Raw genomic sequence first — 27312 nt, 5'->3', positions numbered from 1 at the left:
AAAGATGGGTAAGCTCCATGCAGCACCACACTGTTGAAGTTAAATAGACTTTAAGTGCTTTGCGTGGAAACTGAATGCAAAAATTGGCTGTGGTTTAGCTATGGTTAAACGTAGTCAAGTAGCTACAGACCCCGGCTCCGCATAGGCTTCGCTTGTAGTTAGACACGTTAGGAGCTGTGGCCGCGCGGCGATCGCGACGAGGCGAGTTGCCGGAGAATCGAGGCCCGTGGTGCGACGTCACACAGAGGGCGCGGCGAGCGCCCAACGGCTAAAATTCCTATTGACCCTTTTCGCCGAGCAGTTTGTTTTAGAGAAACGAGATGGCGCTCACGGCGGCGCGCCATACCTCTCCTGAGCGACCGCGCACGAAAACGAAACCATTAGCGCTTCTACCTTGTTCCTGCGCGATCAGCTGTCGGAAATGCAACTGAGTTTTCGCTAACACAATGTGCTCCAATCATGCTAGATCGAATCATGTGAATTGAAGCGGTGTGCAGTAGTTGGTTGCAAAATAGTGACTGGCATGTTAAGGAATTGAATGAATCTGTGTTGCCAATTTCGCGGACCACTGCTGCAACTGTCCGAACGTGTTACCGGCACTTCGACATGTACGGCTTTCTTCGAGGATACAGAAATTTGCTCATCCGCCAGCCTTGTATCGCTAACCTTCAAAGAAAGGGCTTCATCCTCAGTACGTCGGCCAGAGTGAGTACCACTGGTTAAACAATGACAAATGGAGTAGCGCCGCTTCCTGTCATAGTAAGTTTCGTGCACGTTATCTATACACATCTGTGCCAAATGGCAGGAAAACTTACGCCCACTTTATCGCCGATGTATCAAGAATAAGTGAATGGGCACACACTGTATATGCACAATAAATGACGGACTACACCGATGGTGCGCGAATAGTCGAAGCTGAATGTTTCGTGACGGTCCACAAGAGTAAGCGAGTTACTAGCTATAATATATATTTGCTACAAGCTATTTTTGCTACAATGTACAAAACAGGTATACGTTTCAAGCCTTGTGCGCAGCAAGAACAAATCTATCGGAACTGAGCACACCCGCGAGCGATTAGGCAGAAAATAATCAGATAGTGGCCGCACAGAGAAACTTCACTGATTCAGAAACTGACAAGCCACTGCTTCAAAATATTTGCCGTATAATGAACAAACAGCAAAACACACTAACCCTGACTGAATTCATGAACGGAATGTTTGGATAGCTTGGAATACATATTTAGCCCCGCTTTTAGAACAAACAACATATACGCTGCTTGCGCCGTTTGGACATAGCTTAATCAGCTCCGAAAGCGCTTTTGCATGTTCTCTGAAGCTGTGATCAAAGCTTCGTGTCGTCCACCTGGTCACCGTCTACGATATCTCCGAAAACAGAGGTTTTCTAAGCCGCGCCGTTGTCATATACTTCCATTGTAAACGAGGAGGCAACGGAGACAGTTGAGGCAAGCAATGGACGCGTCACCACGTGATCAAACATGGCAGCGCCCACGGGATCGCCGCGAAAAGGGTCAATATAGTAAAAGTACCCCCATATACTCTTTCCTCCGCTGTCTCCTCTCCTAAAGCGCTCGTTTTTTTCTTTACTTTTTGCTTGCGAACGCAAGTCGACGATGGCGCCCCTAGAAAGTCCACGTTGAAGCATTCAGGCCACGTGCGCGCCGCCGCCGCCGCCGGTGACTGCGGCTGTGCAGAGTGACTTTCAACATGGCTCTGAGGCGGAAAAAAACAATATATCGTCCAATCGGAGATACAGGAGAGAGAGGAGCGGCGTTGATCAAAGGATGGCGGTACTTTTCTTATATAGGGACTTTACCAACGGCAGGAGCGGCGACCGCGACGATCCGAGTTGCTGGAGAATCGAGGGCCGTGGTGTGACGTCATAGTGCGGCCACGGCTCAAAGTGCGGCGACGGTGAAGAGGCGGAAACCTGGCGCAATGTAGCTGTCGCTGCAAAAACTACAGCGCGCGCGCTTCGCAGCGCGCTGCGAAGGAAGCGCGCTGAAGGAAGCGCGCTTCCCGCGCGCTTCGCAGGCGCGAAAAGCCCACAGGTCCGCAGCCGCAGTGGCGCGGAGCAGCAGTTCACAGAAAAAGGCCCTCGCCGGAGCAGGCGCTTGGAACACTCCCCTATTATTCTAGGTCCCTCTAGCTCGGAGCCTCGCCGCTGCGGTACCACGTGACTAGGCGATAGTTTAACGGCTGCTTCGGCGGAGCTTGGTCGCTCAGTCATAGAGTAACATACGGATTACAAGAGTGGCTGCTCCAGCCTAAAAGCGGTCGAGCTACGCAGCTTCATGCCGCCCGCTAGAGGGCAATACAACCCTCCCTGTATCCAAGGGAACGCGCGTACTAGTTATCTACTGTAGTAACTTTTCTAGTGCACTATACGTCTACTTGTCTATGTGGCTGTAGACCAACGTTACTAGATTACCTCAAAGTATCTAGTAACGGTGGCTGTAGACGTAGACGTTATCAACGGTATCAGCCGGCCGTGAGCGGTGCAAGGTAGATAGATATACCTGGTAGCGAAGCTTCCATAGAAGACCATACGTTCAAAACATGGCGGTTCATCGGCGGTTCATAGGGTGCCTCGATGCCCAGCGCCGCCGTCCAGGGTGGAGACAACCCCGCTGGCGCAGCCATATTGAGTCACACGAGCTGAGACTCAGCTACGCTTGCGTTCATAAATAGTGTAACTCGCGGCACACTTCCAAGTGCTTTGCCTTGATGAGGATTTTTTATCGATATCGCATCTGCACATCTTTATAACCAATAGCCGTTAACTCGTCGAAGGTCCAAGACGTAAATGTATGGCGCCGGCAACATGCCCCAAGTTGCCTAATTCAATTTACATTTAACATGCCGTGTGTATGTTTGAAATACGCACTATTTTTTGCGATTCGATACTTGGTATATAAGGTTTGCGACCCCCTGTATGTGGAAGTTTTTCTTTTTCGCTGTTGTATTTTGGTTTACACGTCACGCCTCCTTTACCGTAGCCAGCCACTCGCGCACGGCGGTTAGTTTCCCTTGCGTTGCGCGTGCTCTTCGCGGTCGTTGCAATTATTTCACGATATCTACGCGCAATTTTGATTTTTTTGCCCACAAAACTGTGTGCTGACAGGATTAAGCTGGTGTACAAATAACTGCGATGTGAAAATAAGGTTTAGTTAGTGCTGTAGAGAAACATGTAACGTAACTTGTCTGTGTCAATCTTGCGTAGTACACACAAGAAACCAAACGATGCACAAAATACATTTACTTATAATGTCTAGTACAATCAATCATGAAAGAGATATGTACATGAAACATTATATGTACTGTGTGGCGCCTGAAAGTTATGTTGAAAGACGAGCTAAAATAAATCGCAAGGTAGGCTCGACACACAATTCGGGATAGTGAGAGTTTTTTTTAATTTATTCATTACATGGGGGGGGGGTTCAAGTGAGTACATCAACCTTATTACACACAATATAAATCGAAAACAAGAATGCAAACAAGAAAACGCAACCGCGGGTAATATTAATCAAGATATCCTGCCAGAATACATCAGCTACCATCGAATACGTCGCATCAGCCAAACACATCGACGGCGAGTACAGAACATTTTATAAATAACCATTAGAACACTGATAACTACATTGAAAAAATAAACAACACTGCATACATATCGCGTACAAAAACCGTAAATGAAACTAAGACAGTAAAATACAGATTAGCAATGTTTTTCACTTCGAAAATATAGTCCATGATAATGTAAGGTTGTTGACTTTAACAGACGGCGCCCATCCTGTATATTTCCCTCGTACGGGTCCTCTTCAAAGTGTTTCTAAGTACAAGTAAAACAACAAAAGTGATTATTGATATGAAAAGTTGCCTTGTAAATACAGCTAGAGAACCCATTACAGTGCTTAAAAATAAGTTTTAGCAGAAGTAATGCTGTATTACCTCGCTTCACACGTTTCGAAGAAATGCACAGGCTACAACAGACACCATGCCAGAAAGCGCCCAAACATTTTGGTCCCATGATGCCCCGTAACTCTACTACACCTGGGCATACCGTGCACAGGCATTTAAAGACCGTCACAGTACCCACTACGATCGGGAATGAGCACGAATGACCATCGGCTTACGAGCACCACGCTACAAATATATTCGTCTAAAAATCAGCTATATAACGTAACAACCTGAGATCCGCAAGATATCTGCTGAGAATAGAGAAAATCACAATGCTTCGCTTGCCACGTACACAACAGCCGCTCTCCCCAGAAGAAGCACTGTGTTCTTTAGTCCCAAATAACCAGTAGCGAAAAAAGAAACTGAGGGGGAAAAAAAGAAACAAGAGACACACGATGTGTGCTTCCCGTGAAAAAGTAAAATAGGTGGTTTACATGACGATTTGTAGCTAATGTAAGGCTATTTCGCGGCGAAGCATTTTCGTCAGTTCTTAAAATAAGGGTACTGCTCGCATAGACTGCGCCGATCAAAACGGCAAAAGCGTATGCGACGCGCGCTCGCAAACCATAGGCTACTCAGCATCGGTGCAGTGCTTAGTTCGTGAGCGAACGTAGGTACGTGAGCGAGGATCAGAGGATACTTTCTTATTTATGAAAAACACGATGCGATAGTATAAACTTTCTTGACACTTACCTCACAAATGTAGGAGCTATCCGTTGCCTTCCAGTGGTACCGCTTTACTAGGGCTTCCCATCTCTTCCTTCGCTCTGGGTCCCGGGGGAAGCCTAAACAACGAAGCCCTTTACGCGTCGATCCGGTGCACTTGGGAACACAACAGCCCGTCATGTCGACTCGATGCGCTTGACAAGCTTGTCATTCATGCGGCTGAACACTGTCCAGCAAGTAGAAGCGTCAGCGAAGCATCCGCGCGCACTGTGTCTCGAACTAAGCACCGGCACCAAGCACTCGCAACCGCTCGCTTTGACTCAAGATGGCGTCGCAGCGAGAAAGCGGCGGCGCGGGTGCGGTCAAAGGATGGCACCACCCTGAACGGCGGCGCTGGCATCGAGGCACCCTAGTGATGATGATTGATGATGATGATTTATTGGATCCCCTTTGAAACGGGGCGGCGACAAATAGTCACCTAGCCTGCTTGATTTAATCAGGTATACTATACATGTTCTTTATCTTGCATTTTTGTATACCTATCATTATTTTTCTTTTTCAAAAATTTACCTTGTACCGCTGCCTATGATTTTAAGAGATCAGGTCGCATCCATCTTTTCCCTACTTTTTTTCCACCAGTACTCTAATCGTCTCTTGCTGATCTCTACGGCTGATCTGTTTATGTTTCCTTCCACTTTAAACCCAAGCGCTTCTGGGAGTTGCACGTTACCTACGGTTCTCGCTGGGTGGATCCCGTCGCATTCCATTAGGATGTGCTGAGTGGTCTCTGGATCTTTACTGCAGCATACACATGTCTCATCTAATTCCGAATATTTGTTCCGATATGTTTTCGTCCTTAGGCAACCGGCTCGAGCCTCAAATAGCAAGGCACTGCCCTTTGTGTTATCGTACAGAGTTTCCCTTCTAATTTCTTTCTTCTCATTCTTGTAAATCTCCATTGTCCTTTTCGTTTCCATTCTTTGCATCCAATTCACGGTCTCTATTTCTCTCACTTTCTTTCTGATGACCCCTGGTTGTCTATTTACAGTTTCGATTATCCTGTACTTGGTTGCCAACTTCCTTGACCTCTTCCTCCATTCTGTGTCCACGCTTTTCATGTAGAGATACTTGTGCACTTTAGCTGCCCATTTATTTTCATCCATGTTCCTGAGCCTTTCTTCAAAACTAATTTTGCTTTGTGCTTCTCTGACTTCAAAAGAGGCCCAACCCATGTCTCCATGCACTGCCTCATTTGTCGTATTACCGTGTGCTCCCAAAGACAGTGGTTCATGGGGCTTAGCGCCATCTGTGTGAGGAGGGAACACTTCCGACGAAAGAAAAAATAATGTGACGTCATATCCGTTAAAACAGAAGTGACGTCATTTTGTTCTCAAAGGCGCGAAATTTGTTTTCGGAGGCCTGCCACTGCCCCGCCATGCGAATTCATGGGCGTTGCGAGCTTTCAGCGCGGAAAGCGATGCAGGAAAAGGTCAGCCATACGGGTGTCGAAATCGCATCCCTGCACAGAACATACTTTCTTTGGAGGCCGACGAGCGCTTTGGGCGTAGAGTGCTCGTCCTTTCGTTGGACACGAAGCCCGTCGGCCAGCGCTGTCGCACGAAAACAACTAAATTAAACAATTATCTGGCGGTCGCAACTTACTGCTTTTGACTGAATAGGTTAAGAAGAAACAGTGAGACTACCCGCGTCACCAAATTCAGACAAACGTCGGCAAGCAAAACAACACAACATTTGAGGGGGGCGTATTGTAACAGTTTAACTTTACGAGCGCGCCTTCCTGCATAGTTCAAGAGCTGCATTGCATTGCCAGTGATAGCGGCTTCAACGCCCGTCGCTATCGGTGGGCGCTCTTACGGTGTGCGCTGAGAAAAGGCATTTATTGATAATGATCAAGTAAAAGCGAATTGTCTATTCTTTTCTCGCCATCCGTATATAAAATTGATTAGCAACTTTATTTTCGTTGAATGAATCTAACTGTGTCTCTCTTTGTTTATAAAACGCTTTTTTCAAACATAGTCGCGCTTCAATCGCTGCTCCCATAACCACGCTGATGTCGGTGACAATTCGTTCTGAACCGCCTTTCGCCCGAAGCTTCGCGACCTATGTGAATCGACCTTGAGTGGTGGATGATAAGACTAGTATATAGAAAAAGCATAACGCATCGCTACAAAATATCGGCCATGCTGTGAACAGGCAAGGCGATGCTACAAAAGATGTGCGATAACGTCTGGGTGGTCTTTCCTGGGTTCGTCTGCCAGAACGTTTGTCTGCTTGGCGGCTGCTTGGTAAGAAGGCCTTCATTACGTTCTTTTTTCCCCTCATTACTTTGCAAATTGCTTATGTATTTGTCACTTCAGCCGTAAGTTGACATTTGTCGCATTGGACTGTTCGGCGCAGAGAACGTTTTTGTGTTTTTCACTTCGCGCATGATGTTCGTGCATTGCTTCACATTATGTAAGAAACAGGAATTTGGAATGCTGCGCAGCACGTTTGCGAGAAAATCGTTTCTTGGCGCGAGAAAGTGAGTCAGCACAGGCCGGTATGCGTAGTCTGAATTTATTGCATGTGGTGCAATTGTGTGCAAGAACGCAGTTATGCTTAGGATCGTTATTCGTGGCTTGCGCAGATTGCTTGACGCCTTTGCTACGAGCGCAAATAGAGAGAACTTGCGAATTCAGAAGAATGTTTGTAAGATGTGGCTACGACGTATTCTGAATAGACACTCCTGCCTCAGTAGCGCATGCATGACACTGAAGGTTGCTTTTTTTAGCTGCGACAATTGCACGTGACGCTTTTCGCGAAAGGGCGATCTGAAGTGCGTAGGTGAAAATTTGTGCGAAGGCGGGAGAGAAGATATAACCAATACTTTTTTTTTCAGGTCATGCCGTCCGTAGTCAAGTACTACGGGAATTACTGCTGTGTTGCGTGGTGCAGTAACAACGGCAGGACCGTGAGAGAGCGTGGTTGGCTGACAATTGCAGTGAGCAGCCTTCATTCCTTGTTTGCAATGCAGCCCGAAACTACCCATTAATACGAAATGTTAGGCTTCAAAGGACGAGCGTTGTTTTCCTCTGTAATGCTAATGCTGTCTTCTGCAGTTTTACTGTTCTGTGGGGTTTTTCATAACATCGCCTGTTTATTCCTTTTGTGAAATTCATTCTCAACATATGGCACCTGTATTGGCATGTCTTGCACTTTGCAGTGCTTGCGTTCATCGAACGTTACGAAAAAAAGTGTGCATGTGCTTACTGAGAATATGACTTGAAAATAAAATGTTTCCTCTCTTCCAACACTTGTCATGTTTACTTAAAATGTCTGCAGAAACACGCAGTGGCATCGTGTGCTTGCTGCTCTGGCGGTACATCCTACACGAAGCTACTCGATGCATGCAAGCAACGCGTTAAAAAAATCGAAATATAGCCTCCGGGACGAGCACTCGAACGGAAGCGGTCTTGGAGGCCGTGTAATTATTCTACCAGAGGATAGCCTTCGAGATTGGTTTTACTGCGGTCTTAATCTCTGACTCTGTGTAGATTCCACGCACCCGCTGGGTGCGCTGCGAACCAAAATCGGCCGCAAGGGCCTATGGAAGTGCCCTCTCTTATCCTTGTATATTTTACTCTATGTCTCAGTCTCGCCATGGATGGCGCGCCGGCTGCGTCATCTGTGCCTGCGCTTCAGCACAAGCGACAATCTGTATCTAATAATAAAGTAGATATAGGTATGCTGCATGCTGCGAAATCTCAAGCAGAGGCAAAGTTGGCTGCTGAAACACCGGAGCAAAGGGAGGCCAGATAGCACGTTATTGAGAAGCTTACAGAACGTGGAAGCGCGCAGTAATGAAACACTGTGTGCCTAGTCCTTGAAAACCAAACCAACAGACATTTCGCTCGTGAGAACTAAATTTACAACAGTTAAAACCTCGGCCAATTTTTTCTCCTTTAAATCGCGTTCATCCCAACTGCGGCTCAAGTGTGCGCTCGCCCAGCCAAACGGCCGCCCTCCGTGCGCAGGCGAAGCAAAGGGGTGGTTTGCGAGCAGACGACGTGCGGCATTTGCCGCCCCAGCGCCGTTTCGAAGCATGCCCTCGGTCTTCACCGCTTCCATTACATGGCGCTGTGCAGAGCATGAACCTAGGGAGCCTACATGCAAGCGCTGTTTTAAAACAGCGCTTGCATTTGGGCTCCTTACATGCACTACACTATGCGTTGGCGTGTTCGCTCTATCTGTGGAAGTGCCTGCACAACCTGGCATAATAATATAATATCAGTTTTAAGGTGAAAGTCTTATATGTCTCGTTTTGAGGTGACCTTGAAAAAGTGGAGCCAGAAATCGGACAGAAAGTCGGTAAAAGATATGTACAAGAAATTGATAAATCAATAAGATGATTACAAAACCCATAACATTAATACCAATCGATAGGTATGAGGAATATAAATATCGATATAGGATCATGATAGTCATTAAATTAGTTATAACAATTAGTATTACAAAGCGGGAAAATGGGTCGGAAGCCCTTAAAAATGGCCAAGCACCGCGAATTATTCATAGTAATGGGTAATGATAGTAATGATGATAAAAATTGGTATACAGAGAGGTGAATAAGGTGAATTATGAGTGAATTGATGGTGAAATAAAGAGGTTTAACTGGGTGATAGGAGTCAAACGAAAGGTAATGATGAGATAGAATGAGCTAAGATAATGAAGAGTAAATGAGAGTGAATTAAGACTGAATTAAGTTGAATAATGTGATGATAAAAATTGGAATTTTGGAGTAATAGAGCAAACCAAGTGTGATGGAAGTAAATCCGAGATGGATAGAGTGAATGAAGGTGAACCAAGCGGTGATAGTGTCAATCAAGAGTGAATCAAGCGGTTGACTTGCAAAAAATATATGTGAGATTTGAGGCTGCACGTGAGAGTGACTGAGCAAAAGAAAGTTCTGAGTGAAGGTTAGAGTTTGGTGAAATAAGGATGACTTGCAAAATTGACTTTGCAAAATATGGGTTCGGAGTGTAGACGACTCAGCAAAAAAGTAGTCGTCATCTCTCCGGAGCCTACGTATTGCAATCTCACTATAATACGTAGTCATCTGTCGATTTAGCGCTTGGGTCTTCTGCACTAATCCCCAGCTACTCAATTGTACCAAGCCTTAGTCAAGGTGGAAGTGCTGCACGTGAAGCGCTAGAGAACCGCTCGAGAACCGTTGTTATTTTTTACAGTTTGACGTAAGCCACACTGCATGCCGGCGGCAGCCGAGGTGACTGTTGTTGAAGACTGCAGCTTAAGCGAGGAAGATAGGTGATTTTCAAAGATTTCTAACCAATAGAACGATTTCTAATAAATCAAATGCTGCATTGTGATTCCTTTGAGTCGAAGGTCGTCTGTGAAGTCCTCATTTTAGTCGCCTTCGAATGGCTAATCGCGACTAAGGCTGCTGTGATTATAAAATAATTACATCAGTCTTCTTAGGCCAGCAATAACACTGCATTCTTCAGATTGTCTGCACCATTGCTGCTCAATAATTTAAAGACATGGGCATGGACGATAGCTCTAGGCAAGAGCGATTAGCTTGCGCACTGCCAGCTGCAGGCACTTGTGAAACCATTGCGCCCAGATTACGCGCGAGAGAAAATTGCACTTCCGTCTGCACGTAGTATACAACAAAGACTGATGCTGCCTGTTTTAATAGAACAGAAATTCACTCGTGCTCACCAACACTCTCTTAGCTTATCTATTCGGAAGCAAGTATCGTTAGGGTCATAAAGTAAGAAATCCTAGCAAATTTTTGCAGTTGAAAGCCCATTTATTTTCATAGCAAGCTTGGCTGTGTGCGCGAGCGTAGCGGACGAAACCCGGTCAGCCGGGTGCGGTTCGATATGCCAGCAAAGAGGTAGTTCGAAGGGCCTCAAGACAAACAGCCTCATACTATAAGAAGTTGGTCGGTCACCATTAAAGTTTCGCTCCGGTTAATGTCAACTTCTAAAAAAGTATCAATATACTAAATAAATGGTTAAAAAGGCTCGTAAAGTAAGAAAGATTAATACACAAGATATTTGACGTGCCCATCTGAGTATCCGGGTAGCTCTCACGCCCTAGCTTGACTTTGCTAGATAAGTTTTGTGCTGTGTATAGAATTTATTATGTTATGTTGCTGCAAAATTAAAACTCTGTGATTTCCTACGCAAATATACGCACCTCATGGTACTGATGCCGTCAATTAAATTATACACTCTAATTCTTTATAAGTACTGGCGAATTGAATAAATAAGTCAAAGGAAGAAATGAAACGAAAAGTCACAGGCTTGATGCGTTTGCCTCTGCACCCAGGAGGCCCTCATGAAAGAAACTAAACTTCATCCCTATCTGCTCTATGGAAATTTCTCTGCATTGACCGGGTCAATTCTGTTACCTAAAGATGGAATACACGATTCCCTATCGTTAGCGCGGTTGTCTTGCCGGGAATACGCCACAGCTGATAAAATTAAAGGTTGGTATGGAAGCAAATATTAAATTATGTGGTTTTACGTGAAAAAAAAACACTATCTGATTATGAGGCATGCCGTAGTGGGCAACTCCGGATAAATTTGGACCACCTGGGGTTCTTTAACATGCACCTAAATCTAAGTACACGGGTGTTTTATGCATTTCGCCCCCATCGAAATGCGGCCGCTGTGGCCGGGATTCGATCCCGCGACCATGTGCTCAGCAGCCCAACACCATAACCACTGAGCAACCACAGCGGGTTTGGTAAGGAAACAAACTATATACGGCGGGCTTTTTATTGCCTTGATTATTGGGGTGACATGTTTCTTAAATGAGTGCGCTACCATAGATTTATGGAGTTTTTTTTTGACGTGAAGCGTCTTCGTTTCTGTCAGTAAGTGGTCATTGCTAAAACCGCATGTAACAAAAACATGTAACAGTAGTATCGAGATTTCACGTCATTTGACTGCCGTCACAAGTATTTCCGGTCGAAAGCAATGGAAGCAGATAGACCTCCTCGACAGCTCAAAGTATCGCTTCTTGCCGGCTATTAAATATCGCGCGCATGCAATGAGAGTGGCGGAGTGGCAATCCCGCAGTTGAATTGATTCCAGAATAATTCCGTATTTTTAAACAGCCGGAATTGAATGGGAATGTAATGATGGCACTAGTCGGACATATGGAATGAAATGGGAGCCCGAGACTCTGGAATGGAGTTGGAATGGAATGGGAAAATGCATATTTCAGCAAACGGTAACTGCTAATTTTCAGCAAGTCAGTCTAATCGGTAAATTTGCAATTTAGACTAAACTAGACTTGGCCAATGCATTGTATTTCTTCTACCAGCTCTTTCAGTATCTACCCGTAAGTGGCTACCTCTGCCGCACTAATTATAAACAACAATGTACGCTGCACATTCCACACTTCTGAAGTCATGGACACCTTTCTGCGTCACAAGAATGAAGTGTATTTTACAACAGCAATTTATAGTTGTCAAGAAACATGATTCGGTTTAGCAAGAGCACACTTGACCTAGGGCACAAGGTTGAAGGCCAAAAACGACGTCTTAGACGGTTGTAAGCCGCACGATGGTCTATGGTGATTTGCAATGCACGTCATATTTTTGGCACGCTGTCGAGTATCCCGAAAGCACAATAACAAGGTGTTCATAAAGGCATCCTGGAAAAAAAGGTGCCCCTAATTATACCAGTAGATGTAAAAAAAAGATAGCCTAGCAAAACATATCAATGCGTTGCGGTTTTATGATAGTCCCCAAAGTGACAAAATATTCCCGCTGGATGCGTCACATACTTTACATACACAACATACACAACAGCGTAAGATTATTTTCTACTTTGCTTTACACGAATGGGTTTCGGATGATTGGACATTTTTTGAAATGGGGCATATTTTGCAATGACAGCACATATTCGGGAATTCCAAGCCACGCATCTACCTTGATTGTTGACGATATTTGACAAGCAAGACGCGAACATGTATGTAATAAAGTTTTATGTATTTCTTTGTCAGTCCTGTTACACGTGTAATCGTCTTGAGCGCACATCTTATGTGTTGGTGACATAGGGCTCCTTATGAAGGTGAAAATTGTCATCCGCCCGAATGCAGCCCGAACCTACAAAGGAAATCCATTCGGGTTTCAGAAAGTTTCGCCAATTGAGGAAAAATGCGTCCTTGTCCTCTACTGCGAAGCTTACTTTCCGAGAAACCCGTATGGACTTCCTTTGTAGCTTCTTGCTAGATTAGGGTGGATAACAATTTTTCCTTTCATGTACCTATCTCCACCTTACGGTATTTCGCAAAACTGATTTGCGAAAGTCTCTTATGTATTGATGCTGTATTGAGCAGGCATGTGCTCTACCATCAGAGTTATTACCATCACATTATTTGTAACATGATTAACACTTCAATAATGTTTTTAGTTACGAGACACGGAAGGTAACTCAAGTATAGTAAAGAATTATAGAGAAAGCGTTTCATTTAATAAAATTAAAGAATGGAATGGTGCAGCTGAACCACTCCAGGAGTGGGAGTGATCCTATTCTCACCATTCCCAGGAGCTTATAATGGGGATTTCATTTCTCGGGAATTTAGTGGTAATGAAATGGAGGGCCCCACTCTGCAACTCTGCTTGCGGTGGCACATTTCGACAGCGCCGACAAGGGACGCAAAAGGCACCGTGATACCCATTTGCCTTCTGTGTGTTCGTTCACATGAACCTAAGTTGGGCGGTTGAAGTCGGAAGTCAGGCTCTCACAGACCGACTGATCAGACTTTGCGTGGAATCATCCCCAGCGTGATGAGATCGCAGCAACAGCCGGCGTCAAAATAATATAACAGAGCGTGCGAGCAGCTTACACGGTGCTTTGTTGCTGGTTGTAAACCACCGACCTGTCCCTCGTGCGTTTTGTTGTATCTCGCTAGGCGTCGGGGTGAGTCGAGCTCTAATATTTCAGCCTAATAATTCAGATACTACACTCACTCCGGCCGACCGCCAGGAGTTAACATCAGTACGAAAAGCAAATCTCATCCCATCAAGCCAACTCTACTCACTTTCATAGGGTTCGTGTATAAAGCCTGATAAATATGTGAAGGCCACCCAATTTCGTTCTTGTGTTACCCACTTTATTCGGCGCGCCACTTCTTGTCGTGGGCCCCACAATATGTAAGCACGTTCAGCTCCAACCCACAACTCGTCTCAGTCATCTGGCTTCAACTAGTAGTGGCGCGATAAAGATTTTTTTTGTGCCGAAATAGGTGAACGCAAAATTTTGTGTTTCATCCTACTGACTTTCTTATCTAATATTTATAGAATTAACAATGCCCGTCTCATGTATAGCTAATTTCCCCATTGAAACCACGCAGAATAGGGTTCGCTTAGAGCTGACTTGACCACAAATACGAGTTTTTGGTGGGCTTTTAAGGATGTCTGTTTTCGAGGCAATTCATGTATCAGTCTTTACAATCCTTATCCCATTTCAGAGTTAAGTCTTACCTCTGGATGTACTTGAAGTAGCAGTGTTCCCAGTCTGCAAAGAGGCAAAGGCTCTTCTCCGAGAAAGGGTCGGATAGTACATTCGCGCTACTGGCGTCCGGGAAGTACGTGTCTGGCAGCCAGAAGACGGTGGCGAACAGTCGGCGGCACCTGTAAGCTGGTTCAGGAGATTCATCGTCGGTCGGCAGCTGCCCGAAATATTCGTGCAGATTTTTGCACACGGGCTGCGTCATAGCCCACCGCTGTTGAAAGACCATGTCGAGGTCCAAAACCTGCACGCGCATGCAAAAAGTGGAAGCCGTGAGGTAAGCCATCGGCCCGGTTGTTGCGCACGACATCGTGTAATTCGAGGAGGTTAATCAGTGAACATCATTTCACACCTCAATGCGGCGGTCGCATGTCATACTGCGGCTCGAGGGAGCGTTCCCATGCGAGGAGGTAAAATGATACCAAATACAACCTCTCCTTTTGTTATTTGCTATTAGGAATAACAACTTTCGGCGCGAACGAGAAGTAACTTGTCATAACCAGTGTAGTCTGCCACAATGGATTGATACGGCGACTAGCTGATGCGCAAAATAATCCTGGTCGCGCACAAGCATTTTTGTGCTAAGCACTTTGCGAGGAGTGCAAAATTTGACTAATGAAATCTTCAAATGCGGTCGCACTATGCCAGAGCACGATGTATGGATGTATGCTAATCACGTGTTGCTCAGTGACCTAAATCTGAGCTTCAGCCGCCCTCTTTAGATGATTCTGACGCTATTCGAGTGGCTACGATGCTTAACCTTTGCGTTGAGCTTGCGCTTTCCCACGTCGACGTTAAGTAGGAATGGCCTCTACTCTCGCAGCAATCTTTCCTCTTGCGATTCATTTTGTAATGAACTGTATAAAATGCAACTTTCTTTTTGCAGTGGTTATAATACATGGCTCAAATATATATATATATATATATATATATATATATATATATATTATATGTATATATATCGTTCGATACTGGCGTTCGATTCCAAGGCGTCGTCACTTTCTTTAGAATGGTGACCAGTTTTTCGCTGATTATTGAATAATCCGCTCCAGTGTCCACTAAAGCAGTCAATTCACGACCGTCGAGCAATACAGGAATGTCCAAGGAAATTTTTTTTCCGTAATCAGCAGGTACTGTCGTGGTCGATGTATCGTCGGTCCACGTACGCGTCAGCAGGGGTCCTGGAGTACGTCCAGACTGAGCGGCCTCGCCCCCGAAGGCCGCTGTGGTTAGTTTTCCCGGCGTGGGCTGGGCGACCGACCCTGCACCACGCTCGAATACGTACGGTGAGTCGGAGAAAATCGCCGCGGCGAAGGGGATCATGACTGGTGTCTAGCTGATGAGTATCCGCGCTGCTGGGCAACGTATTCTTCAATTGCAGGAGGACGCTGGCCGAACCTAGGTCGCGGCGAGTTTGCTGGGAATCCGCGTAGTCCGAGCTCTCGATCGGAGCACTGTCGGTAGACATGCCCAGCTTCGCCACAGTGAAAGCAAAGGGGACGACGATCAGGTGCCCGCCACACGTCTGATTTTCTTGGGGCCTTTCGGTTGTCGTGGTAATACGATGCCGCTTGGTCGGGCTGTAGTATGGCCGGGACTGCGGTGCGAAACGGGGAGGAAGGTGGGGCGGGTTGCCGCAATGCTTGCGAAAATATGCTTACCGGTTGAGCTTCTGTGTTGAAGGGTGGTTCTCTTACCGCATGCTGGACTTCGTCACGGACAACGCTGGACAAAGAGCTGAGCGACGGCTGTGAAGGTATCGAAAGTTTCTGAAGTTCTTCGCGGATTACGGAACGGATGAGCTCTCGAAAGAAATCGACGTGGCCCCCGAGAGCTCCGAAGAAGTCCGTAGGTGAGGCAGCGTTCACTTGGCGTTCGTATGATGGTGTCAGCTGCCGAAGAGTCTGTTCCATGGTGACGGCCTCGGAAAGAAATTCTGACACAGTCTTGGGAGGATTGCGCACGAGAGCGCCGAACAGCTGCTCTTTCACTCCGCGCATCAGGTACCGCACCTTGTTTTCTTCCGACATGCTGGGGTCGGCTCGTCGAAAGAGACGCGTCATGTCCTCGACATACATTGCGACACCTTCGTTCGGCATTTGTATATGGGAATGGAGATCACGCTCAGCTCGTTCTCGGCGATCAGGGCTCGCATACGTCTCAAAAAGACGGCGTTTGAATTCTTCCCATGAAGTTAGGGTATCTGCACGGTTCTCATATCAAACACGTGCGCCATCGTTGAGGCTGAAATATACGTTTTTCAGTTTGTCTGCGTCGTGCCACTTGTTGAACGAGGCAACACGTTCATAGTGCACCAGCCAATCTTCAACATCCTCATGCATGGCACCGTGGAAGGGATTCGGCGTTCGCGGATGGATTAGCGTACAATGAATCGGCGTACTGCCTTCCATACCGGTTGGAATGGTCGGAGCTGCCATTGTCTCTGGGAGGAGTCCAAACTCAGGGGCTTGTCCACGGATCCTTCTGCTGGCGCGGTGTACAGGCGTAACCACCGGTACGGGACTGGAGCTCCTGCTGCTCGGAGGGGTTTGGTGCATAGATTAGATTACCCCGCACCTCCACCAGTTTGTCACGCGCTAAGGCAAGCGCAAGCAACAGTACGAGCAGCCAGACACGAAGAATGCCAGACACGAAGAAGAAGATGATGATGATGATGCCTCACCACTTGGCACAACCCACTGAGGGGGATAGGCCACGAACCGGGTGGTATTATGATAGAAATCTAAAATAAATAATTTATAAATACATAAGTATAAGAATAAAAATAAATGACTAATTGAAAATGAGAAATAAAGCAATAATAATAGAATTAAGTAGTCTATACTAAGTTAGTACGCCTTGCCTGAATAGGAATAGTAATATGAATTTAATAATAAATTAAATACAGCAAAGGAAATACGTAGATTTGAATAATAATAATAATAATAATAATAATAATAATAATAATAATAATAATAATATAATTGTGGTTCTCCAGCTGGCTCGGGATCTTCGACTTCGTCGTCTTCTCTGTTCTTGCTGGGCACCCAATGATGATTGTTTGCGGGCTAAAAACACCAGGTGGCATTATATATATATATATATATATATATATATTGTAACGTAGATCGTAGACGGAGACTTGAAAAAACAGACGCTTCTCTTTAATGGCGGACCAGAAGAAGAGCGTGCAGCCTACGCGCTTCGTCGTCTTTCATGGCGCCGACCTTTGCGCGCGCCATCCCGCGGTGCGGGCGCCCCACATCATTGTGTCAATTGCCCCCCGTCCGAAAAGCGACCGTCTCGGTCGCGTCAAAAAGTTCTTTCAGCCACGATAATAAATGGAGGTCCTCAGGTGCATCTTGGCGTTCACGTACGCGCATAGTATGGTTTCATGCGCACTACATGAACAACTTCAGCGTGAGGACGACGACGGAGCGAACCGGGGTCGGAACTGCAGGGGACGACTAAGTAGGTTACGTCACTGAGGCGGCGTGTAACCTTGTAGGGACCGAAATACCGGCGGAGCAACTTTTCTGAGAGTCCACGGCGACGGATGGGCGTCCAGACCCACACGCAGTCGCCGGTATTGTAATGAACGTCGCGTCGACCCTGGTTGTATCGAAGGGTGTCAGTACGTTGTTGGCTCCGGATACGATGCCGAGCAAGCTGGCGAGCTTCTTCGGCTCTTTCCACAAACTCTTCCACGTTTTCGCTGGTCGGGCTATTATCAGACACAGGTAGCATGGCGTCCAGTGTTGAGGTGACGTGGCGCCCGTATACAAGTTCGAACGGCGTAAACTGTGTAGTCTCCTGTACAGCAGTATTATACGCAAAGGTCACATAGGGCAAAATCTCGTCCCACATCTTGTGCTCTACGTCGACATACATGGAGAGCATATCAGCCAGCGTTCTGTTCAGACGTTCCGTTAATCCATTGGTTTGAGGGTGATAGGCAGTGCTCTTGCGGTGAGAAGTATGGGTCAGCTGGAGAACGTCCTGCATAAATTCGGCTGTAAATGCTGTACCGTGATCTGTGATGAGAACAGACGGTGCACCATGTCGTAGGACGATGTGGTGGACGAAGAACTTGGCCACTTCATACGAGTTGGCTTGCGGAATAGCTTCGGTTTCGGCATACCGGGTTAAGTAGTCGGTAGCGACGACTATCCATCTGTTGCGCGAAGAGGTCACTGGGAATGGCCCAAGTAGATCCATTCCTATTTGTTGGAACGGTGCTTGAGGAGGGTCCACAGGGTGGAGAAAGCCAGCCGGTTTAAAGGGCGGTTTCTTGAGACGCTGACAATCGCGGCAGGTCTTTACGTACCATTGCACAGAAGCAAAAAGCCGGGGCCAGTAATACTTTTGTCGTATCCTTGCTAATGTCTTAGTGAATCCCAGGTGTCCCGCGCATGGCTCATCATGGCAGGCTTGCAAAATGTCTTGGCGCAGCGCCGACGGCACGACAAGGAGGTACGTATTTGGACCGCTTCCGCAGTTTTTCCTATAAAGGACGTTGTTGCGCAAACAGTACGATGATAAGCAGCGCAAGCGCGAGCGTGGTAAAACACCTTCAACTCCTTGAAGGTGCTCGAGAAGCGGCAGCAGCTCAGGGTCAGTGCACTGGTGCGACAGCCATCTTTACAACGCCGACAAATGGCAAGTCATAGTCAGGGTCCGATGATGTCGTAGGGAGCGGTGCGCGTGACAAACAGTCAGCGTCACTGTGCTTTCTTCCAGATCGGTAGACAACGGTTATGTCGTACTCTTGTAAGCGTAGGCTCCAACGGGCTAGTCTGCCTGAAGGATCCTTGAGGTTGGCAAGCCAGCACAGGGCGTGGTGATCGCTGACAGCCTTAAAGGGTCTACCGTACAAGTAGGGTCGGAATTTACTAATTGCCCACACAACCGCTTAGCATTCTTTTTCAGTGGTTGAGTAGTTTTTCTCAGCCTTGGTGAGACTGCGGCTTGCATAAGCAATGGTGCGTTCCGCACCATCTTGCCATTGCACAAGAACTGCACCGAGACCCGCATTGCTGGCGTCAGTATGGATTTCTGTGTCTGCGTTTTCGTTGAAATGAGCAAGTATTGGGGCAGCTTGCAAACGCTCACGCAGTTCATTGAACGACTGCTGCTGCTCGTCCGCCCAAATGAAAGGCACATCATCGCGTGTAAGTCGGGTCAGAGGTTCAGCAATTCTCGAGAATCCCTCGACGAAGCGTCTATAATAGGCGCACAAACCAAGGAAGCGTTGCACAGCCTTCTAGACAAGAAGGCTGTGCAACGCTTCCTTTGTTTGTGCGCCTATTATAGACGCTTCGTCGAGGGATTCTCGAGAATTGCTGAACCTAATTGCTGGTGGTGGTGAAAATTGCTGGTGGTGAAAACTCGGCGACGGCAGCTAACTTGTTGGGGTCTGGTCGGACGCCTTTAGGACCAACGACATGGCCAAGAAATTTGAGCTTTTGGAACCCGAAGTAGCATTTCTCAGGCTTGATGGTGAGGTCGGCAGTACGTATCGCAGCGAGGACGCTCTCGAGTCGTGCGAGATGTTCGTCAAACGTGCTCGAAAACACGACGACGTCATCCAAGTACACGAGGCAGGTTTGCCATTTGAGTTCAGCAAGCACGGTATCCATCATCCGCTGAAAGGTGGCAGGTGCGGAACAGAGACCGAAAGGGAGAACTTTGAACTCATAAAGCCCGTCAGGTGTCACAAACGCTGTTTTTTCACAATCCTGTTCATCAACTTCGATTTGCCAATACCCGGATTTAAGATCCAACGAAGAAAAAAAACTTGGCATATTGTAGACGATCCAATGCGTCGTCGATGCGTGGCAATGGATAAACATCGCGCTTGGTGACACGGTTCAACTTTCTGTAATCTACGCAGAAACGTAGTGTGTTGTCTTTCTTTCTGACTAACACTACAGGGGAGGCCCACGGGCTTGTGGACGGTTGGATCACGTCGTCTTGGAGCATCTCTTTCACCTGCTGCTTGATCGCTTCCCTTTCCACTGGCGACACTCTGTAAGGATGCTGGCGAACAGGACGTGCGGATTCGTCCGTAATAATGCGGTGCTTTGTGATGGACGTGCGCCGTACTTTGGACGACGTTGAAAAACACTCGGCAAATTCATTCACGAGACTCAGTAGACGGTCTTTCTGATGGTCTGGCAGAGCAGCGTTAACGTGAATCCTTTCTTTTAGGCTGGGTAACTCAGATTGTTGAGATGATGCGATTTCCATTGTGCCAATGTCAGTAACATCAATGATTTCGCGAAGAAATGCGACTGTCGTTCCTCGTGGTACATGCCGATACTCGTTGCTAAAGTTTGTTAGCAACACGACTGAACATCTGTTTCGCACCTGAAGAAGCCCTCTAGCTATGCAAATGTGGCGCTCAAGAAGCAGGGGGATGTTTGCCTCAGCAATTCCTTCGGCGTCGTCCTCCATGTCGCATCGGACAAGGGTAAGCACGCTGCTCTTGGGTGGCAACGTGACGTGATCGTCGGCAACGTGAAGCGCGATGTCACGGTCGGTGTCATTACTGTTCGCTATGGCTTGTGTAGTAGCAAAGCTGACTCTAGACTCTTGCAGGTCGATGATGGCACCATTCGCCTGAAGGAAATCCATGCCGAGTATAAGGTCCTTTGAACATTCAGGAAGAATGACGAAGTCGCCGATGTACGTGAAACCGCGAATGTTGACTCGTGCCGTGCACCGGCCCATTGGAGTTATGAGGTGCCCTCCTGCAGTACGAATCTGAGTTCCGGCCCATTGCGTCGAAACTTTGTTCAGTATACGCGCGAGATTCTGGCTCATAACAGACGTATCCGCACCCGTGTCGATCAACGCCGTGACTTCGTGGTCATCTATGGTAACTGGTACGTCGCAAGATACTGACACCGAACTGCACTGATTTCTCTGCGTCTCAATTGCGTCATATCGCGGTCGTCGTAGTGGAGGATCTTCAGCGTTCACAACATCAGCGACCTCACCTCCGCAGGTCGCTGGACTCAGTTTTCCCGGGAAGCAGGGCTGGGTGAGCGACGCCTTGTAGCACTCGGCGTGAAGAGGAGGCTGGAAGACCTGTGTCGGGCGGGTGACGGTGACCGTGTGTCACGGAATCGAGGGGCAAACGAGGTCCTGGCGTCCGCGAGGTAGGCTTCAATCTCCAGGGGGCGTTCGCCATTGCGCGGGCACGGCGCATTCAGTGAAAATCCACGGAGCCCAGCTCGGTGGTAAGGACATGCCCTGTAGAGGTGATCGGCTTCACCGCAATGAAAACACAATGGCCTCCGGTCTGCAGTGCGCCATAAGTCGCTCTTGCGGGGTGGTCATGCTTCAGCCATGAATGGCGTGCGGCGAGGCCTGAAGTCGCCAGTTGCTTGTTCCACGGCGCGCACACCATGAAAGTCCGGGACGTCGCTCATACCGTGAAAAATCGGGGGCAACGAACTTCGCGCAACTTCCGCATACGACATGCGAGGCTGTGGCTGCCGTGTCTCGGGCTGTGGTGTCTCGCTTCGCTCGGGGAGTTGGACTGCCTGCCTGATTTCCTCCCGAACGACCTCAGCCAGAGCGAGTCGTGGTATCGATGCCGGAGCCACCTGAAGCTTTTGGAGCTCTTCTCGAACAACAAGCCTAATGAGCTCCCGCAAGGCGTCGGTATTGTCAAACGGTATAGCGAGAGGGTCACGCGATAGGGTCGACGCGTCGCGGTTGTACAGCCTTGTTCGCTGCTGCAGTGCCTTTTCAATTGATATGGCTTCCGCGAGAAACTTTGCAACGGTCTTTGGTGGATTGCGTATTAGGCCACCGAATAACTCTTGCTTTACACCGCGCATCAAGTGCCTTAGCTTCTTTTCTTCCAGCATGGACGGATCCGCGCGTCGGAAAAGTCGGCACATATCTTCGACAAACATTGCGACGCTTTCGTTCGGCCGCTGTACTCTCGCCTGAATTGCAGATTCAGCTCGCTCCTTGCGATCGGGGCTGGCATATATGCTGATTAGCTGCCGTCGGAATTCGTCCCATGTTGATAAGACCGCCTCACGGTTCTCAAACCATGTCCGCGCATAGTCCTCGAGGGCAAAGTAGGCATTGCGTAGCTTGCGCTCCGGTGTCCAGCCGTTGAATTCTGCGACACGCTCGAAGTGATCGAGCCAGTCCTCAACATCCTCGAAGGTGTCCCCATGGAAGGATTTGGGGATTAGCGGCTGGTTAAGGTCGACCGCGGTCGGTGCGGTTGAGGAAGAAGATGGAACTGATGTACTCATCCTTCTGACTCTGTTGGGTAGAGGCTCGTACTCAGGTGGCAGTCCTTGAAGTCGACGGCTTGTCCGTACGTGAACAGGAGTCAGCTCGACCGGACTTCGTACTGGGCTTGTAGACGGGGTTCGATCTGGAAGCGGTAGCATGTACCCCGCACCTCCACCAGAAAAAATGTAACGTAGATCGTGGACGGAGACTTGAAAAAACAGACGCTTCTCTTTAATGGCGGACCAGAAGAAGAGCGTGCAGCCTACGCGCTTCGTCGTCTTTCATGGCGGCGACCTTTGCGCGCGCCATCCCGCGGTGCGGGAGCCCCACATCATTGTGTCAATATATATATATATATATATATATATATATATATATATATATATATATGTTGGCAGGGGGTTTATTAACGTCAGACGGCAAGTGGAAGTATTGCACGACAGGCACAAAGACAGTCTCAGCCGGCGTCAGCAGCTCGCGATCTACGCTCGCTCTTCCAGCCAAGACAGAGTCCCACTGCTGCGTCCGTTGCTTCATCCCCACTACAGTACCCCGGCGGCTAAGGGAAGCCATCCTGGCGACTCAAGGTGACGTGACTACAAGGGGGTCATGATATGGCTTTAGGTGGCTCACGTGGACCACCTGGCGGCCAAGACGACGCTTGTCGGAGGTTGGGTTGACCGGCTGAATAACATAGGTGACGGAAGATAGGCAGTCGATGACGCGATAAGGGCCTTAATACTTGGGGGCAAACTTAGGAGTCAGGCCAGGGAAATGAAACGGTATGCGGAGCCATACGAGGGAGCCGACGGCGAAAGCTTGTTCAGTCAGATTGCGGTCATGGCGATTTTTCTAGAGGGCTTGGTTGTCCGAAGTAAATGAACGGGCCATCTGACGACACTCTTCAGTATATTGAGCCATTTCAGAAACTGGGCTGAATTCGGAGATGTCCGGACGATAAGGCAAAATGGTGTCGAGAGGGGTGCATGGTTCGCGGCCATATAAAAGAAATTATGGGGAAAAGCCGGTGGTCGACTGTGTCGCGGTATTATACGCGTAAGTGACGAACGGAAGAACGACATCCCAGTTAGAGTGATCAGAAGCAATGTACATGGACAGCATGTCTCCCGGCGTTCGGTTGAAGCGCTCTGTTAGGTTGTTGGTCTGTGGGTAGTAGGCTGTAGACATGTGGTGAACTGTACGGCATGAACGAAGGAGCTCGTGAAGGACATCGGATAAAAAGCACACGCCCTCTGTCACTCAGTAGCTCGCGTGGTGCGCCATGGCGAGGACAAAATGACGTGAGATGAAGTTCGTAACATCACGAGCACCAGCCGAAGGAAGGGCGGCTGTTTCCTCATACCTTGTTAGGTGGTCCACTGCGACGATGACCCATCTGTTACCAGCGACATAGCACGAAAGTGGGCCATAAAGATCAATTCCGACGCGGTCGAAGTGTCGTGCAGGACACGGTGAAGGCTGCATGAGTCCCCGAGAATGGGGAACAGTTTCCGTTGTTAACACAATTGGCAAGACCGAATGTATTTTCGGACATACGCGTATAGTCCACGCCAGTAATAACGTTGGCGGAGCCGCTCATACGTTTTCAGCGCACCAGCGTGAGCATGTTGGGGGTCTGCATGAAAGTATGCGCAGACATCGGACCCCATGTGGCTAGGGATGACAAGGGGCTATTTACGGCTATCCCGTCGATAGTCGCGACGATATACTATTTCGTCCCGTATCGCGAAAAGCGTGGCTTGGCGACGAAGTGCACGTGGGTGTGCAGAAATTGGCGGTGCGGAAAGAACATTCAGGAGAGAGGCGATCCAGGAGTTTTTTCGCTGTTCAGATGGCATGTCTGTGGTGGTTAGAGCAGCCAAGGGAAAGGCACCAGTTGAATGCGGCTATTCAGCCGATTTCACTGGAGATCGGGAGAGTGCATCAGCGTCAGAGTGCTTTCGCCCCGATCGGTACACCACGCGAATGTCAAATTCTTGTAGGTGAAGAGCCCAACGTCCAAGGCGACCAGAAGGATCCTTCAGGGAAGCCAACCAACACAGAGCGTGATGGTCAGTCACCACGTCGAAAGTATGGACGAAACTTACTTATTGCCCGCACAATTGCCAGACACTCTCTTTCGGTTACTGAGTAGTTGGATTCCGCCTTGGTGAGGACGCGGCTAGCATAAGCTACAACATACTCGGAAAAGCCTGGTTTGCGTTGCGCGAGTACTGCACCCAGACCGACACCGCTGGCGTCCGTGTGTACTTCGGTTGGCGCCGTCGGGTTGTAATGGCGCAGAATGGGTGGTGAGGTAAGCAGATGCCGTAATGTAGTGAATGCGTCGCCGCAGGCTTGAGTCCAATTTCATAGGTCACCAGGGCGAGCAAGTAGCTTCGTAAGCGGTGCCACGATGCAGGGAAAGTTCCGGACAAAGCGACGAAAATACCAGCATAAGCCCACAAAGCTGCGCAGTTCTTTTAGGGTAGTCGGCTTAGGAAACTCCGCAATGGCACGAAGTTTGTCAGGCTCAGAAGGAATACCGTGTTTTGAGACTACATGACTCAGTATGGTGAGCTGGCGAGCCCCGAAGTGACACTTCTTAGAGGTTGAGTTGAAGGCTTGCGTTGGTGTGGCATTGGAGAATCGTGCGCAGACAGGCGAGATGTGTAGCAAAATAGGGGTGAACACGACTACGTCATCTAGATAGCAGAGACAGATCTGCCATTATAGACCGCGTAAAATGCTGTACATCATTCGCTCGAATGTTGCAGGCGCATTGAAAAGTCCAAATGGCATGGCTGTGAATTCGTACAGGCCATCTGGTGTGACGAACGCGGTCTTTGGACCGTCACACTCAGCCATCGGGACTTGCCAATAACCCGAACGCAAGTCGAGCGAAGAGAAGAATTCGGCGCCTTGTAGACAATCGAGAGCGTCGGCAATGCGAGGAAGAGGGTAAACATCATTTTTAGTAATTTTGTTGAGACGCTGGTAGTCCACGCAAAACCTAATGAAACCGTTTTTCTAGTTGACCAGCACAACGGGGGATGACCAAGAACTAGAGGAAGGCTGGATGACTCCACGCTGAAGTATGTCGTTAACTTGCTCCGTAATCATACGACGCTCCGCTGGTGATACGCGGTAAGAGCGCTCGCGCAAAGGGGTGTTGGTTCCGGTATGAATTCTGTGAACAACGCTGTTCGCTCGACCTAATTATGCTTGAGGGAAGTCAAAATAACTTCTAAACTCGTTGAGAAGGGTAATAAGCTGCGCACGTTGATCTCGAGGGAGGTTACTTGCGATAGAAGGGGAAAATACGTCCGAGGACACGTCATCGGATGCAAGGTGAGGTGTCAGCGCGTTCAGCTCTGGTTTCGGATTGGGCTCGTAGGAATCAATAGGCACGATAACATCATCCTCGACTGACTGGGCGCGGCCAAGCATCTCATTACGGCGCAACGTGACATGGCATGAGGTAGCGTTGGAAATAAGTATTCCGGAGGCATCCTGGTAAAGTGCTAGGACGACAAATGGCAGTGACGCATGGTGGCGGCGACTGAATACGTCAGACGGCCTGAACAGAACTGTAGTTTCAGAAATGGCAGCACACTTAACAGGAACAATGACGGCACTGAGAGGGGGCAGGTCAGTGTCAGCAGCCACGACAAGCATGTCAACACCAGACACGGGCATATGAAGTGAAGGTACATCGCCAAATACAGGCAGTTCAACCTGAGCGTGAGCGCAGTCTATAACGGCGTGATGGCGAGACAAGAAATCCCACCCAAGGATCACATCATGAGAACACGAAGTCAACACAATAAACTCAATGTTGTACAGTACGTCGCCAATGACGACCTTAGCCGTGCATGCTGCAATCGGATGGATTCGCTGTGCGCTTGCAGTACTGAGGGAAAACGCTGTAGGTGGCGCTGTCACTTTACGAAGCCAACGGCAACGTTTCTGACTAATGGCAGATATAGTGGCACCGGTATCGCCGAGCGCAAGAGTTCGTATACCTTCAACAAAAACTTCGACAACGTTGGCTGGGGGGCAAGCGAGGACTTACACAGGTCGACGACGACGCAGCTCGTGCCTCCGGAGCTGCGGCAGTCAGTTTTCCGTCTCAGCGGTGGGTCGGCGACGCATAGGTGACAAAGAACGGCGGCGTGGCGAGGGTGAGCGACGGGAAGCAAAGGGTTGAAAGTCGGAGCCAGGCTGGGGGTCTCGTGCGTATACCTCAGGTGGCGCGTTTTGTGGAGTGTAGTACTGGAGCCGGAATAAATAGCCGCAATATCTTGGTGCACCCGAGGCAGCCACGAAGCGCCTACGACAGAAGCCTGCTACGTGACCGGGGATTCCGCAAGCGTAGCATATCGGTCGATTGTCAACAGTGCGCCACGGGTTGACGATGTGCTGCTGTGCACCAGGGAATGACGCCGGTGGCTGTCGAAGAGGTTGAGGGGCCAACGCTGGCAGTCGACGCGGAGGCATTGCAACGGCAGCCGCATAAGTGAGTGGTGCGCCAACCGGTGTCGGCCGGGAGGCGGACGGCAGCATCTCAGAGACCTGCTCCTGAATGACTTGTCTGAGAGACGGCGCGAGATTGTGCGTAGGCACTCCTGGGGTCGGCAGATACGATAAACACGAGATCTGCCGTGCCAATTCCTCACGCACATACTCTTTGATTTGCGACAGTAGCGTCTCGTGGTCACCTCCGATGGTTAAGGCGGTGAGGGAATCGTCTGGTGTTGTCCGCCGCCGCACTAAGACGCGTTGCTTACGGAGCTCGTCAAAGCTCTGGCACAAGGTCGTAAGCTCAGCTACCGTGCGTGGGTCCTTTGCCAGCAGCA

At 48.6% G+C, this 27312-nt stretch overlaps 1 protein-coding gene across 1 annotated transcript in view; it reads right to left on the bottom strand.

Annotated features, from left to right (window-relative positions):
- Positions 1-27312, bottom strand: part of LOC125943228 (glutamate-gated chloride channel subunit beta-like) — a 102294-nt gene that overhangs the window by 74507 nt on the left and 475 nt on the right. The window contains exons 2-3 of the mRNA XM_049661935.1: positions 23087-23187; positions 14161-14432 (exon numbers count right to left, since the gene is read on the bottom strand). Of these exons, the coding sequence (XP_049517892.1) occupies positions 14161-14432; positions 23087-23187 (373 nt within the window). The remainder of the gene's footprint in view (positions 1-14160; positions 14433-23086; positions 23188-27312) is intronic.

This window comes from Dermacentor silvarum, chromosome 1 (genome assembly GCF_013339745.2).
Source record: "Dermacentor silvarum isolate Dsil-2018 chromosome 1, BIME_Dsil_1.4, whole genome shotgun sequence".
NCBI lineage: Eukaryota > Metazoa > Arthropoda > Arachnida > Ixodida > Ixodidae > Dermacentor > Dermacentor silvarum.
Note: the sequence above shows the minus strand (reverse complement) of the source record. Positions and strands in the feature narration are given on the sequence as shown.